This window comes from Garra rufa, chromosome 1 (assembly GCF_049309525.1).
Source record: "Garra rufa chromosome 1, GarRuf1.0, whole genome shotgun sequence".
Taxonomy (NCBI): domain Eukaryota; kingdom Metazoa; phylum Chordata; class Actinopteri; order Cypriniformes; family Cyprinidae; genus Garra; species Garra rufa.
Genome location: NC_133361.1, coordinates 31,966,042 through 31,978,127, shown reverse-complemented (window position 1 = coordinate 31,978,127; position 12,086 = coordinate 31,966,042). Strand labels below are relative to the sequence as shown.

Below are 12,086 nucleotides of genomic sequence, written 5' to 3'. Positions count from 1 at the left end.
AAAAGAGCACAGATATTTTTTGTTTTCCTCTCCCACCTCCCACCCAGAAATCCTCAAGAACTCAACTGGCTTAACCATCAAGCTGTCAAAATAGCTGAAATGCACATTCATAGGATTAGGAGACAAAGCCTACACAAATCATCATAAGTACTTTGCTCAACACTGCAGGGACGTTTCATTATCATGTAAAACGTTTTTATTTGCTGGTGAAGACTCATCGGGGAGCACTGTGAGGATGTACAGCCTCAGGCCAGCGTGATGGTAGGCGGATAATGATCGGATAAAGAAGATCTAAAATATGACTCACCTGCCCCTCAACGATCCACTTGGAGATGGTCGTTTTCCCATCATCCCCTGCACGGAACTTCAGCGTAGCAGATCGTGAACTGATCTTGGAAATGACCAAATTCGACGGAGGTCCGGGAAGCTCTGCGTTAAAACCGAAAACGAAGCAAAAGTTAAAAGTCACTTTTAAACAACATCCACACATTACAACAATCAATAACCACAAACATGCCTTCTAAAGTCAGTAACGCTCAACGTTTCGAAACCATGACCGGAATATTTTTAATAACACTGTGTAGATACATGTTGCACGAGGGACCGAGTAAAAAACAGAGATTTGCGATTCTTTTGAAGTGCAGAGATAAAAAGTCTCATTTGGTACGAAAAACCTTTGATGAAATTACACTGGAATTAAATCAAATAACAGACGATAGTCTCGCATCTGCCTGAAATCCCCACTGAGATGTGTAGACGTCTGTTTCCCTAATGTCTCACAATATGCAATTTATCAGCAGGCATTATGGTTTTGGCTTGGCGTTCAGCCAGTTCAGCATTCGCCGCCTTTCAGCGAGAGAAAGCCTGCTTTAAAGCCGGTGCAAATGAATATTTCTCCTTCAGTGCCACATTTGATTTATAGCCACGCATGGGCAACAACTTTGCAGTTCCTGAGCAAAAAAGACCAGCTTAAAAGATCATCATTCATTCTTGTTTGTGTACAATATTGAAGCTCCTGCAATGCAGGGTTTATTTTTAACCCTCTGGGGTTCTTCCCCGACCAGTCACACTCAGGGCCCTCACGGTCAAAAGTGACCGGAGCCCTGAAATCATTATTTCCTTTTTTTCAGTAAAATCAATCAAATGTATTTTTGTTCAATAATATTTTTTCTTTTCTTCTGTCGTGTTTTGACAGAATTTTATGATAATAATTAATATTTATGCTACAATTATGATCTATTTTTTGCCATTGAATATAATAGAATTTTTTTTAATATATATAATTTTTATTCTTTTTTAATTAATGCTGTATTTTAGTTTAAAGTAGATACCTGGCCTATAGAAAATAATTTTTTGAAGTCGGATTTGTGCCATCTGGTGGCGTAGTGAGCATAATTACCAGGCAATATCCTATTTTAACCACTAGATGGATGTAATGCTCTCTATAGAAGGATTTGTGAATTCTAGTTGTTTTTGCACATATTTGCCAATGCCTTTTCAGGTTGTGGATTTTATTATATAAAATTAGATTATCAAAGACTATTTTTTTATTATTTGCCAAGTTTTTTGTTTGTTTGATTGGTTTAACTGGTAATTTGAAGTGCCAGTTTTACTTTATAATACAGTCAAACCAGAACATTGCATTAGAAAGAGAAACAATGGAAAGCATTTTGTTACCCATTGTTTTAATTCTAACTGAATAAAAATGCCGTTCTTTCAGTCATACCATTTTTTTTTTATTTTGTAACCTTTTTATAATGAACATTTTGATTTAAATAATTTTTTGTAAAATTCAATAAACAATAACTCTTATTTAGCACAGGAATTATGAACAGCAACAGCATGGGCAACAAAATAACAGCAAAAGTATAATTATCAAACATTAAATGGAAAATAGAGAAATAAAAATATTTTAAATATCATCCTAACCCTATTTACATTTTATGTGCATTCTTTTTTTACATATTCAATGAACAGTAACTCTTATTCAAAAGGCAACAGCAATTATGAACATAAATCTAAAATAACAGAAAAGTATAACAATTGTCAAATAGTAAATAAAAAAATAGAGGAAAAAAAAGTTTGTTTTAAATATCATTCTAACTATAATTACATATTATTTACATACTAATTGTGATTACAGATCAGGTTGTGACAAATCACAACAGAGTGTCTCCATATAGCACTTTGAGCAAATGATGCTTGTTTTGAAATCTTTTTTCCGTGTGTGTGTGTGTGTGTGTGTGTGTGTGTGTGTGTGTGTGTGTGTGTGTGTGTGTGTGTGTGTGTGTGTGTGTGTGTGTGTGTGTGTGTGTGTCTGTGTGTCTATTTTGGAACTCTGATGGCTTACAGTCTCATGCTTTCATTGCTGTGTGCTTTATTTCTTACATTGATTGCCTCTATTTCACACATTTCCCAAAATTAGCTTTTGAAATGACACACATTCATTTGTGTGTGCGTGTGTTTTTGTGTGTATAAGTGTGTGTGTGTGTGAGTGTATTGTAGTGTTTTGCACTCTTGATGTTTTAGAGAGTCACCCCTTCACAGTTGTGTGCTTTTTTTCTGGATTGTGGCTGATTTGTAGATTGTATGCACAAAAAAACTCTGTATTTTCATATTTTTGCCAATTTCCCATTCATTTCCTATGGCCGGTCATTTTGACCCGAAGACCCCGAGTGTGACTATTTTTTTTACGACCACTTAGACTTTTCCAATCCTGTCCCCAATTTTTTTGTGTGTTCATATACCAAGTACCATAAAAGTCACCAGGTTTCATACCATTCCGATGAAGCTACGATTTTTAAAATTTTTTTATTTAAAAAATTCCGGTCAAAAGTGACCGAAGAACCCCAGAGGGTTAATAGTCTATATTTAAAAGCTGTGAAAGACCTGGTGGCACTCCAGATGAAATGGTGGAGGAAGTTATAGATCCTACGCCTGCCTCCGTCATAGCTGCCACTTCTAGGGTGTACGTAGTGAGGGACGTCAAACCGGTGACCTTGTAGTCCAACGTAGTGTTGGCCAAAGTACGCGCCACTCTTGATTGGTTCTTCCCCTGAACTTCCCAGGACACCAGGTAACCTGCAAAACACCATTGCATTCATTAAAACTTGAAAAGTCATTTGAGTTTTACACACTTTATGGCTCAAAACCCGTGGGGAACGGGTCAATTTGGGGCGTCTCGTCCAACCTGGGATGACAAGTCGACTCTCCAGAGCAGGAAGAAATTTTTCTGAGGTCTTGAACTTGAAATAAACAATCTCTCTTTAGCAAACAAGGTGGGTGAAATGGGGAACTGCTGTAGTGAGTTGTCTAGACCCAGGGCCCTGCCCCCTAACCCGCATCTAACTGAGACTAATAGCCAGCAGAGATCCTATGTAATTTGCTGTTTATTGGGAGTATTTTCTCCCAGAGTCAGCACTGTTTCCAATCGCTGAATGTCCTTTTCCATTGAGGCGCTCATAAATCAAGCTTTGCGCTGGGAGAGCCCCGCTGGAAAACAGGCATAGGCAACATTCAAAGAGCAACAATGCTGTGTACATTGATATAGACAGGAGCTGTTTAGTCTAATGTATGTCTGATCTCATTCGTCTCCATACTCTCAATCTACATCCAGTGCCGTTCCGCAACTCGCTCGGCTTAATCTATGTCCAGTATCAATCTACTGCAGGCTCGTTAGTCCGCATCTAATTCTTTCTCCGCATTATTGAGATGTCATGAGTAACTCTCATGAAAGAGTGTTGTTTTGTCATATTTCATGGCTAAACAAAGAACGAACGAAAGAAAAGAAATTATATGCAAACAGAACAAAACTCATGACGTTAATGGTTCAGGCATTTTTGGTTATTGTAAAAGTATTCTACTTCTACGCCAGAGTAAAATAAATGTACTAAAATGAATTTGAAAAACATTTATTTCATGCTAAATGTACTACAAATACATTTACATATTTATGTACTTGATAAAAACACACTGCAATTGTACTTTTGGTACACTAAACTGACATACTTATAAACTTTGCTAAACTGGAACAACTAATTTTGTGCTTAATTGTGTGAAAGTAGTGCTGAAGTCCAACTAACTTCTGATTAAGATAAACTATTGCAAGTATTCACTACCAGTCAAAATGTTTGAACAGATTTTTATGTATTTTAAAGAAGCCTCTTCTGCTCACCAAGCCTGCATTTATTTGATCCAAAAAACAGCCAAAAGCAGTAATATTGTGATATATTTTACTATTTAAAATAACTGCTTTCTGTTTGAATACATTTTTAAAATGTAATTTAGTCCTGTGATTAATTACTCCAGTCTTCAGTGTCACATGATCCTTCAGAAACCATTCTAATAGGCTGATTTGCTGTTCAATTTGTTGTTATTATTATCAATATTTAAAACAGTTAAGTACATTTTCAGGATTCTTTGAAGAATAGAAAGATCCAAAGATCAGCATTTATCTGAAATAAAACGCTTTTGTAACATTTTACACTTATGCCATTCAAAAGCTTGGAGTCGGTGTTATTTTTTTGTTAATTTGGTGCAAGTCATTTCCAAATCCAATGCTAAAAATTCAGCTTTGAAATCACAGGAATTAATCGCATTTTAAAATATATATTGAAATAGAAAACAGTAAAAATTGTACTGTTTTTGCTGTATTTGGATCAAATAAATGCAGGCTTGGTGAGCAGAAGAGACTTCTATAAAAAACATTCAAGATTCTTACTGTTCAAAAACTTTTGACTGGTAGTGTACTTTAGGTACACGTTAAATATCTTGCATTTAAAGACAGATATTATTCAAAGATCATACAATATTCATTAATACTGACATTAAAAGTCATTTTAGACTTAATATTGTGAAATGTGCATTGTGCACCAACATTACTCTAAATAAAGTTTAGTTATAATTTTTATATCAGTAAGTGTTACGTCCCAGGGTGTAATTATTGTTTTATTTATTTTGTTCTTTGTGTAGTATTATTGTAACTGATACAATTTGTGTTTGGCAGTGTTTGGTGTTTTGTTTTTCTCTCTCTCTCTCCTTCTCTCCGCACTCTCTTTTCCCTCTACCTACCAGCAAACTTAATGAAGATCACCTGGTCCTAATTGCCATCAGCTACTGGCTTGCTCTGATTGGCTGCTGGAAGGAGAGCCGGTGGATAAAGCTGGAAGTTTTGTGTGGAAAGGTCCCCCTCTTTTTGTTTTAGCCTTCACTGTGTTCTGAGGCTGTTCTCTCCTGTCCCGGACTATTTGCATGTGTTGTTGTATTAATGCTAGTTGTTGTTGCTGTGGCCCAGTTGTTAGTGTACAACTTGGACAGAAGTTGTTATTTTATTCAGTTCAAACATTTTGTATAAAAGTTAACACTAGTGATGGGAAAATGAAGCTTTTCGAAGCACTAAAGCTTTCCCCTCAACTGTATCGTAAAAAGGTTCATTACTCGAAGCTTTTCAACACGTTGCACACTAATGACATCTTGTGGCCAAAGTTGGAAAAAGTTGCCTTTGCGTCCCAGATCTCAAAGCGATTTTGGACAGTTTCATCAAATACATCAAGTGCAACGAAAACCGTCAGAAATTAAAAAATAATAAAAATGTCATTTTACTTGAATTAATCTGTAAATAAACTTTTTTATAAAATTCTAAAAATATAAGCATGGTTTATGTAGGCATCTATGTTCAAAGTAAATTAACTGTTAAGTTGACTAATAATTATTATTAATTAGAAGTGCTAGTGAAGCAAGGATAACTACAAAATTGACATGCACAAAACTACACATGTACATATTTATCCGTATTATGATTTTATTCTTAACAAAAAGCGAATGACACTTGAAACCTGCGCAAGGAGTTTGCGTTATTTGAATCAGAATATGAAGCAGTCACGTGGTTGTGTGTGAAAACGAAGCATCGGACGTCACAGGTCATGTGGTTATGGCAAAACGAATCAAGCTCCGGTACAGTGCTTCACTGTGAGATGTTTCGTTTTTTTGATACAAGCTTCGAAGCTTCGGTGTCAAACGTTACATCACTAGTTAACACTAGCAATTGTGAAACTTAGGAGCAGTAGGGAGGTGGATGCCTTTTTCTTTATGTCCATGTTTTCTCCTGTTTTTGGTTAGCAAGGGAGTAAGGTAAGACTTTTGTTGTTTATTTTAAATTTTATTTTGTGAGCTTAGAAAGTACTTACTCAAGTTAGACACTTTATGTTTCTTGTTTTGGCCTTGTCCCCTCCTGAAGCTATTTTTTTTTTTTTTTTGCTCCCCTCTTTGTACCATTTTATTTGAATAAACCAAATTTCTTGAGTGTTAACAAATACTGTGTGATTCTTGTAGAGCGCTGGAACAGGAGAAAAGAGTTCTTGCTGACCCATTAAAAGTTCTTTTGAGCTTTCACCATTAACTTTTTTTTGTTTTTTTTTAGTTACTACCTCCCTGACCCTAGATAGGGGAGGTATGTAACAGTAAGTCTCGAGAAATATGTCAGTAAATATGTTAATAGATTGAAAAATACTTTAAAATAATACAACACAAATACATTTTAAATATATTACTTTTTTTACTAGGTTATTTTTTAGTATTATAAAAAAGGTCAGTAAGAAAAAAGTATTTTATGCTCATCAATGCCATTTATTTATCATTACTCCGGTCTTCAGTGTCACATGATCCTTCTAATATGCAGATTTGCTGCTTAAGGAAAAAGTTGATGTTTAATATTGTTTTGTGAAAATTGTGATACATATTCCCAGGATTCTTTGATAAATAGAAAGTTAAAAAAAGACATTTATTTAACATAAAAATATTTTTTAACATAAAACATTTCAATTTTATGATCAATTTAATGCATGCTTGAGAAATAAAAGTATTACTTCCATAAAAAATAGTAGTATATAAACATACAATAATAGTTTAGAAATAATGTGAATTTAATGAGATTCATTCAAGTATGCATTATTGTAATAATAACTTGGTGAAAAAATGTCCTTCATTTTCTTTCAAATAATTTCACAATGCAAACATTTTAATGTTCCTATACAGTCTTCATTTTACAAAAAGCAACATCAGACGACCTGGAATTGTTCTTAAAAGGTTTTGTGAGATTCACGCTCTTGTTCTTGTCTTATGCTGATATGTCAACTCATGCTTACAGGTCTTTTGATCACGGTTAACATTTCTTTTTGATCTGTTTGTGTTTTTCGTTCCTGGTGGTAACGATTCCAGCACAATATGGATAAATAGCACTCCTGGAATACTAAAATGCATGCATACGCAGGCAGCCCACACACACGGTCACACAGGGAGACAAACAAACACACATACACACACACACACACACACACACATACACACACACACACACACACTCACAAAAGCATCCTTTACAGCTGTGCAACAGGGAGCGAAAATTGTTTCTGCCAACTGAACGCAAACAACGATGCCATAATTGCCTTTGTGCAAAGACTCAATGAAGTGTTAAATAGAAGTGTATCCATTAATAAAGCTATACGAACACCCAAGAGTTGCCAAATGAAAATGGAGCTCCTTTACGGGCTCACCTGCTCTGTCTAATGCAACGTTCAGCTACATTTAAACAGAGGGGGGTAGATTAGATTTCATTTAACAGCAAAGACAAATCTAATGAACAATTCATCATTCTCAAAACTGAGTTTTGCAAACGCTGCTGCAAAATATAAGTGTTTTTCTATATTATGGTGACATGTCCGCTCATTATTTCCAGAGTATCATATCAATAAAAGTAGCATAAAGGTCAAAAGCACTCACCGGTAATGATGCCATTCTTGTCCACAGGTTCCTCCCAACTCACTCTCAGAGACGTGTCCAAAATCTCTGTAAAGCTCAAGCGACCAACAGGGCCTGGAACTAAACACAAAGACATTTCCTGTTTGCAGACTTCCTTTTGTTTCTAAACAAGCTCTATTGTAGCTAATTGGGCTGATTACAGACTAAACCAAACTCTAATTACGAAACATGTGAAATAAAGCGTTATTTAGTCCCTTTATAATGAACTGCAACAAAGGTCCCAATGATATAAAAACCTGACATATACAAACATCGTTTCTATTCCCTTGTTCATTCTTTTCCCACTAATACTTCTCCTAATTTCTCACTTGCAGTGTCACAGACGCCTAAAGACACTGATATAATTATATCAGCTTGACCCACAGAGCAGTATTTGTACTTAAGTCTGAGCAGTGCTTTAATTAATGTGACTTTTATAAGACATTTTGTAATTTGGTATTTTATCACCCCCCAAACTACCCCAGCAGAGCTTCCGAGCAAGAACACGGTGTCGTGATGCTGATGTAAAGGCCAAAAGCTGGCAGTAAGTTACATATATTAAAATATTTCCTGCCAACTGAAGAGCACTTTTTTGTGGTTTGGCTTTCTCAGTAATTAAAAAAAAAAGCATTTTGTTCTGAACTATTCAGTTTAACTTAATTATCTTTGCAGTCTCCATTAAAACAGAGATTAAAAAGTTCATGCAACAGGTACTTTATGTTTCATCTCTGTTTTGCAATAACAGCACATATCCATGACGGTGGCAAATTACATTTTGAGACGGTGGTGTATTTTTTTTTTTAATTACATGTGAACACACACCTATATATGCTGTCAATATGATTTTTTTGATTTTGAACTCTTCCCCAGATGTGTGGTTTGACGCAATCCTGTCTCTGAGCTCTACAGGCAGTTTTTTTTTTTTACCTCAGGGCTTAGTTTTTGCTCTGATATGCATTTCAGCTGTTTTACTTTTTATTAAGACATGTGTGGCTTTCCAAATCATACCCATTCAATTGAATTTGCCACAGGTTAACTTCACTCAAAGTGTAGTAACATCTATAAGAGAAATTTCAAGTGTCCCAGATAAGGGTATGAATACTTATGCAATGGAATTATTTAAGTTTTATATTTTTAATAAAATTACAAAGATGTTAAAACCCTGTTTTTTGCTTTGCCATCATGGTGTATGGAGTGTAGATTGATGTGGAAAAAAAGTAAGGTAAAGCAGGCTGCAACATAACAAAACATGAAACAAAATGAAAGGGTTTGAATACTTTTGCACTGTATTGAAGTAAATTTGAACTAAAAGTGGCTATTCACATACAAATGTTTTCACAGATGATTTATGCATTTGTTATTCTTGTTTTTTATGAACAAGGGGCAATGTGATTGTTTCTACATTTTTAATTGTGGTTGTAACATGTTTTGTGACTAGTGTTGGGAAGGTTACTTTGGAAATGTAATAGGTTACAGATTACACGTTTTTAAAATGCAGTAATAAGTGTAAGTGTAACTGATTACATTTGATTACTTTTTGATCACTTTTCTAAATTTCAAACAAATGTTTTAAACTGTTCAGTTTGAAGCATTAAAAGCTGGCAGCGTCAACCTCACAGTATAATACTCAAAACGGATTACTGTCAGAGTTTCAAAATCCTTCTTCACTTGAATTAAGATTATAATAATTTAATTTTACAGCACAGGCACCACAAAATCAGACTTCAGCACCTCGTTTCACTTTGAGATTGTTCTGAGGTTAAATACTGATTTAAAATCATAAGATACAGTTAAATAACTATGATACTGTTTTTAAAATTAAATCTTTGCATACCTATGACAAGAAACACTGGCATCTAACCATGCTTTGGGAAAGAAGTTAATATATATATAAAAAATAAAGCATTTAGGTAAACCCAAATAGAAAAATAAGCATTCTGTATCCTTAACTCCTAAAACATTGATGTCTCATATTTTAAAGCAGTCAATGCAGTTTGCGAATAAAATCAATCAAATCTTTATGTGTGTGAATATATTCAGATCCCGAGCACCAATTTTATTAAATAATATGATTCTGTGAAAGACAGAAACACAACCTTATGACCTGGAGTATGGACTGACAGACTAACAGTCTATTACTTACTGTCCTCATGAGTCTGCACCAGTTTGGGGACACTCCGGGGTCCATTCCCTGGTGTGGTGAAACACAGCACTGACGTCAAGTACCAGGTGAACTTTTTTAGACCGCTCATGTAACCAAGATGACGTGTCCCATGATAATCAGGGGTGATGGTCACGATGATAACATCCTCCGGAGATCGTTCAGGCCACGCCATCAGCTGAGGAACAGACCACCCCAAAACATATAATATATACCCTGTATAAGACAGGTACTCAATGGAAACAAGTAGAGGAGAATTGGATTTACCTTGTAACCTTGATTAATGCCATTGATGAACTGTTGAGGTGGTGGATTCCAGCTAAATTCAATCGTGGTTGAGTTCATCGCCTTGACCTCCACACCCTGCGGGGGCGCTGTAGGAACTAGAGGGAAATAAATACTGTATGTTAGACTCCTATCCACCGCATTTTTCCTGTAAGAGCGGGTGCAGCCATTTGTAAATTTTATGGGTTTTGCTTCCGGTCCAATCCGCGTCCAGCTGTTTGTAGCTGTAGAAAACAGCTTGTTTTGCTGCTTGATATTGCAAATTGGTGTGTCTTACCATATTTTTTTAATGTATTATCTTAATTATAAACACACTTGTTCCTAATGCAAACAGTTTTAATGTTTACTGCACTCTGTTATTCTTCTTGTTATTTCCCTATAGTGGCTAATAAACCAGAAGTCTTGTCCATAGGCTTATTTCTGCATTCAAGAATAAGGTGGATAACATTCTACTGTGGCGTAAGACATAACCCTGCTGAAAAAACCAGCATATGCTGGTTTTTTCAGCAGGGAAGTTGCTATTGATCATTTAAAATTACATTAATCACATTAAAGAACCAAAATGGCTCTGTTTTCTTCCTCCTGGTCTTGGTGAAAGACTTTAAATTATGTTTCTGAAAAGAGCACTGAGAAAAGAAAATCCATCTTTCTGTAACTTCTGCTCTGCCTTCAACAAAGGATAAAGCTGGTAATGTCTCAGTTCAAGTGGCTCATTTCTAATGACTACCTGCATCTCTGACGTAACGGAAAGCTTTCAGCAAACAAAGCTTTAAAATTGACAGGCTGTGGGACACAGTTGATCGCCACAATGTTGGACTAAATGTACATGGCTTCCACCTACATACTGAGTGATCATCTCTGAGTCAAACAGCACTCAAGAAAAGTGAGCACTGCTGAATGCACAAGACAAACAGCCATGGCCACCACCTGAGCACGTCTGACAAGCTACATTCACATTGCAGCTAAATGCATCCCAAAACTGATTTTCCCTCCAAATGTGACGCATGCGCATCTACTTGTGGATGACAGTGTGAACTGCCAAAATCACAATGAATCTGACATTTCTAAATCTACTGAGGGAAGCTTTATATGAGAAGATCTTAATAATTGCAGAAAACACTACAAATTGTGAATGAAAATGTAAAAAAATTTAATTCTGTCATTAAACACTCACCCTCACGTTGTTCCGAATGCAAGACCTCTATTCATCTTCGAAATCCTTCTCAGATATTTTTGATGAAATCGAGGAGAAATTATTGAATAAAGTCGCTATTTTTGTTTTCTTTGCACACAAAAAGTATTCTCATAGCTTCATAACATTACGGCTGAACTACTGATGTCACATGGACTATTTTATCAATGTCCTTACTACCTTTCTGGGCCTTGAATGTGTCAGTTGTGTTGCTGTCTATGCAGGGTCAGAAAGCTCTCGGATTTCATCAAAAATATCTCAATTTGTGTTCTGAAGATGAACGAATGCCTTACAGGTTTGGAAATACATGAGGGTGGGTAATTAATGACAGAATTTCATTTGTGAAAAAGTACTAATGCATAAATGTAAGCCTTAAATCCAATAATCACAACAGTCACACTGTCAGATTTTATAACAATAAGAAAAGTAGCCCAAGGTTACAAAGTTTGCTCTTGTTTTTATAATGCGAAGTACAGCGACAATATCCACGGCCACTGAAATGACGGACGTTAGAATCTCAACAGTATTAAAATTCATCGGTTAAATTAAGTGGCCCAGTTTACAATCTTCACGGTGCACCTGAGACGTGCCTGAGACATTTCTGACCTTTTCTGAAAGTAGCACGCTGTAGCGTGGACAAAATAAATGAAAGAA

The 12,086-nt window shown here is 35.6% G+C and overlaps 1 protein-coding gene across 2 annotated transcripts in view; it reads right to left on the bottom strand.

Moving 5' to 3' along the window:
- The window catches only part of sdk1a (sidekick cell adhesion molecule 1a), a 452,163-nt gene that overhangs the window by 94,196 nt on the left and 345,881 nt on the right, over nt 1-12,086 (bottom strand). For both annotated transcript variants that reach the window (XM_073838832.1, XM_073838837.1), the window contains exons 18-22: nt 10,223-10,338; nt 9,938-10,133; nt 7,777-7,875; nt 2,890-3,081; nt 308-429 (exon numbers count right to left, since the gene is read on the bottom strand). In XM_073838832.1, coding sequence (XP_073694933.1) covers nt 308-429; nt 2,890-3,081; nt 7,777-7,875; nt 9,938-10,133; nt 10,223-10,338 — 725 coding nt within the window. The remainder of the gene's footprint in view (nt 1-307; nt 430-2,889; nt 3,082-7,776; nt 7,876-9,937; nt 10,134-10,222; nt 10,339-12,086) is intronic.